The 3,430-nt window shown below is 36.8% G+C and overlaps 1 protein-coding gene across 1 annotated transcript; it reads right to left on the bottom strand.

Annotated features, from left to right (window-relative positions):
- Nucleotides 1-53: 53 nt before the first annotated feature.
- LOC140321142 (centrosomal protein of 290 kDa-like) lies at nt 54-3,019 on the bottom strand (the record flags this gene model as incomplete). The annotated part of the gene is made up of 4 exons (XM_072398004.1): nt 1,843-3,019; nt 1,222-1,384; nt 984-1,084; nt 54-158 (listed from the first exon to the last, which is right to left on the bottom strand). Coding segments are annotated over exons 1-4 (483 nt in total), but the record flags the coding sequence as incomplete, so codon positions are not given.
- Between the last annotated feature and the right edge of the window lie 411 nt (nt 3,020-3,430).

Raw genomic sequence — 3,430 nt, 5'->3', positions numbered from 1 at the left:
ACTCAGTACTTCTTCAAAACACTGCCTATCCCAATCCCCATGAAAGATCTCACTTTGGTGAAAATTTTACCAAGCAAAGCAGCTCTCTTTCCTTTCTCTTGAGCCAGATTGCGAACTTGCTGCTTTAATTCAACTCGTTCTTCTTCCAGACGTTCAATCTGTCAGGCATACATTTAGTTAATATTTTTCTGAATATTAAATCATAAGTCTTATCCCATATCTAATATGTAAAGCCATATTAGACTCGCAACAACATTTTTCTGAATACCTGCAAAGTTACTCCTTTCTGATTTTGGAGCTCATCCAAGGCTTCTTTTTTTTGTTCAAACTGAGCTAAAAAGCTTTTTAACAATTATTCACTCTGTATATACAGGGGCATTAGCAATGCTTAGAATACTCAGACTATGTGGTAATAACAACTAAGTGATATCAAATATTCTCAAGTGCTCATTGTTGCTTGTGGAAAAATTGCACCATAGAACAAGGATCAGTCCTTCAACTATTGGGGCATTGTATTTATTGCCTAGCTGGGGGTTCAGATATTCTGGTCAGTATTTAAGCAAGCAAACCTACAAACTTTGACCTTATAACCTTCTCTTTAGCAATGATCCTCACATATTTCCTTATCCCTTCAATCACATTACATTTGTAGATACCATTTAAAAAAGCTTAAGCTTTACCTTCAGTATTCTAAAACCTAATAAACGTTTCAATTAAGATTCATTTTTATAAAAAGTTTAGCTGTTACAGCACAGAAAAGAAAGGTGACAAAATACAAAAGTACTAGTTAGACATAACCCAACTTCCTTCACACCATGTGTAACTTGCCTATGTCAGTCAGGGTTCCTCCACATGTTTCCAGAAGTTATTAAAAAGAGAGCATTTTCAGACATTAACAGACACCGCCTAAAAACTTTTACACCTCTGTTTTGTATTATGTAAGACACCAAAACATGAAATCAGTTGGTGGAAAAAAAACCTACCTCTTTTAGAAGAATCTGGTTTTCTGCTCTGTATTGCTGCTGTTTGAGAGCTTTAACATTTTTAAATTCAGTTAAATCAATCACAGCTTTGGGATCAAGGCCTAAAAGAAAGCACATACATAAGAGTATTTTATTTAAGACGCTAGTACAAACTCATTCCATAGACAATGAAAACTTATGAAAAGATATATATATATATATATATATATAACAATGGAATAAACTAAGAGCTACTCACCTAAACGCTCCCTTAGATCTTCATTCTCATCAAGAATATCATTCACTTTCAGTTCAAGTTTGTTAATATCTCCTGTCAGTGCCTGTATTTCACGATCCCTTAGATTAATATGAGTTTTTAGTTCTTTAGTTTCAGCGACTGCTTCTTCTAAGCCATAAACTCCCTTTAAGTGAACATACAACATAGATTGGATCAGTTTATTCTTAAGTATACTAAATCTATATACCGTACATAAACATAATATGTGACAGATCAGTGTATGACAATTCAAACTACAGAAACTTTACATAAACTAAAGGAACTCTAGTATGTGTGGCACTGCTCCTTTCAGATCTCCTGGTTTGTCAATGGACAGAAAAAGGCTTTCCTTTGTCCTCTGTATGGGAAGAATCATATGGGATTATTCTCACCCTTTGAACCCCCTACATGTGTCTTTGCACAAGCCCCCAACCTTGACCAGCAATCAGGTAAGACTATGTGGAAGCGAGGAAGTCTTAAGAATGAAGCTTATATGTGTGCATATATGGTAAGTGATAATTATCTTTAAAGAGACTTCTTTTCTTCTATATTATTTTTTTGATACATATTGAACTGTAAGCCAATCAGCCTAAAGTGTCATACCGCTTCATAGTCTCTCATCCGTTTAAGTGCATCAGCAAGATCTTTGTCTTTTTGTCGGGCATCATTCTCTGCCAATTCTGCAACACGTTCTGCTTCTCTGAGTTTTTGATCCATGAGCTGCAGTTTTGCTTGAAAGCCTTCAGACTGATAATGTTGAATATCTCCTAAAATTAGGAAAAACAGGCATCAACATATATTTGTATTGTTAACTGCATAGAATTCAACTGCAACTTACACAACATTGAAATTTTTTAAAATACAACTAAAGACTCATTGACTCATGACTTTCTAAAAAAAATACCATATCTATTTACTATGTAATGCTCAGAGTAAACATAAATCTTTCTTAAACATCCCTAAGCTGAATTCTTTTTTTTATTACAGTCCCAAATGCTCCCCCTTTCTAGACATTGCAGCTTACAGTAGGAGGGTTTTTGTAACACAGCCAATGTGCCTAATATAGAAAGCAGGGAACAAGACTGGGTATTTGTGGAACTTAGCCAGGGGACCAAGGAAAAATAGGTTTAACTGCAATGTATTCACATCATCTGATGGTGCAATTTCCTTCTTTTGACTCACTCCCCCTTGGAACACAAAAAACTATTCTCGGGATAGCAATCAGGAGGAGAAGCATCCATTCCCTAACATCTTTTGCACAACATGAACACAGAACTGCTCAGTTCTTAGCAGTCCTGGGTTGAAAGTTGTCAAATATCTGGGCAAACAGTAAATTGCGTCCATTCAACAGACCCTTGATGTATTAATAAGGAGGGCCCAAGCCCTGCCCAATGAGACCCCATACGGGCTTGTTAGCATCTTTGGGACAGAAGAAATTTACCTAAGTTTACCTAAAAATTACCATATTATTTTATTTTCAATTGCACATGTGTCATGACTATGGACAATAAACTTTATATTCTCAACAAGCTGCAAAAGAGCCTAAAAACAAGCCACCTCTGACATACCACTGGTGAGAAACTGCACTCAAGCATCCCTAAAGATCACAACACAATCTCAAAAGATGGGTAACAGTCAGCTTCACAACTTAGAAGCCTCTGACTGTCATTTGAAATTAAAGCAGCCAGGCTGCTATCTGTGCTGTGAACTTTGAAATATGATTTCTTTACAATGCTTGCAGATACAGAGGTAAATTAATTTTTATTTTAAAGTAATTTAAAGTAAAACATCCCAAATCACATCAAAGATCTCTATTCAATCCAAGTTTTATTGGTTCTAAGTGGACGATGACAGGCTAAAAGACAACAGTTTTTCATACATTTTGCCCCCTATTGGGGGGCTATTAATTGACTATTCATTGATTAACCCCCCTAGCGGTAATCCTGACTCGAGGACTCTGGGTCAATTTTACTTGAAAAAAGCGGTAATCTCGAGTCAGACTCTGAGTACTTAAAAGCAGTATAAAAAACAATTTACCTTGTTCTGTCGCTGTCCCCCGACGTCCTGCTGGTACCCGCAGTTCTCAGGCAAACGTCTGCCTCAGATCTACAACCGCGAAGTGCAGATTCGATCTATGGGGTTTCCCAGTGACGTCGCTACATGCGTTGGTACAGCCGGGACTTACCAGTGG

This window comes from Pyxicephalus adspersus, unplaced genomic scaffold, assembly GCF_032062135.1.
Source record: "Pyxicephalus adspersus unplaced genomic scaffold, UCB_Pads_2.0 Sca858, whole genome shotgun sequence".
Lineage (NCBI taxonomy): Eukaryota > Metazoa > Chordata > Amphibia > Anura > Pyxicephalidae > Pyxicephalus > Pyxicephalus adspersus.
This window is presented reverse-complemented; position numbering and strand designations above follow the sequence as displayed.